This window comes from Trichechus manatus, unplaced genomic scaffold, assembly GCF_000243295.1.
Source record: "Trichechus manatus latirostris isolate Lorelei unplaced genomic scaffold, TriManLat1.0 scaffold00058, whole genome shotgun sequence".
NCBI lineage: Eukaryota > Metazoa > Chordata > Mammalia > Sirenia > Trichechidae > Trichechus > Trichechus manatus.
The window spans coordinates 9,119,485-9,120,386 of NW_004443994.1; the positions used below are offsets into that span (position 1 = coordinate 9,119,485).

The window sequence follows — 902 nt, forward strand, 5'->3', positions numbered from 1 at the left end:
CCTTGAGAGAAGAGAATTCGGTGACCGGGAAACAGGGAGAGGAAGGATTCATTGTATGCTTTTTTGTACCTTTAAAATTTTGAAATTCACATGAATAATACCTGTGTGTGTGTGTGTGTGTGTGTGTGTGTGTGTGTGTGTGTGTGTGTGTGTAAAGCCTAACAAGGTCCCTGAGGCAACCTTCTTGAAGGAGCAAGCAAATCTACAAGTTTAGGACTATGAAATGTTATTTATAGCTTGCAAAGTGAGCTCAGAAAACCCTGACACTCAGCACACAAACGAACAAGGAGCTCAGAAAGGAAGGAAGGAAGGCAGGAGAGAGAAAGCAAAACTCATCTTGCACTGAGCTTCTTAAGACACAGTGCTTGCCCACTGCCCTGCTTGATCAACAGATCCTCTCTGGTACCCTACTAATCAAACAAGGAAGCCCAGGAAGTCATGCTCACCCGGTTATTTTCAAATAATTCCAAGATGAAGGTGATGGCACTGCTGTTGATGCCGATGAACAGATTAGCACAAGACAAGGCCACGTAGGCTGTGCTGGGGACATCAAACAGGAAGGACGCTGGGTACATCATGGGAATGACCGCCCATCTGTGGGAAATGACACAACTCAGGGGGGCGAAGTTCCAACTGCCATCCCACCCTGCGGTACCTCAGAAACAATGCATTACCCTCCCACCTGAAGTGATACGTTTGAACTGGCCAGAGACCCAGAGGGACCAGAGGTACTCCATCCCCTTGGTCTCTGTGCCTTACCTTTTAAATAGAGATAATAATACCTGCCCAGACCATCCCAGGGAGTTTTGTGAGAAGCAAATGAGACAGTAGCTGTGACTGTACCTTGTGAATTATAAAGCCTTATACAATGCATGAAGCCCTGGCGGCACAGTGGTTAAGAG

The 902-nt window shown here is 46.8% G+C and overlaps 1 protein-coding gene across 1 annotated transcript in view; it reads right to left on the reverse strand.

Moving 5' to 3' along the window:
- Nucleotides 1-902, reverse strand: part of ABCA4 (ATP binding cassette subfamily A member 4) — a 174,073-nt gene that overhangs the window by 26,405 nt on the left and 146,766 nt on the right. Inside the window, exon 36 of the mRNA XM_023733347.1 lies at nucleotides 447-633. Within this exon, the coding sequence (XP_023589115.1) occupies nucleotides 447-633 (187 nt within the window). The remainder of the gene's footprint in view (nucleotides 1-446; nucleotides 634-902) is intronic.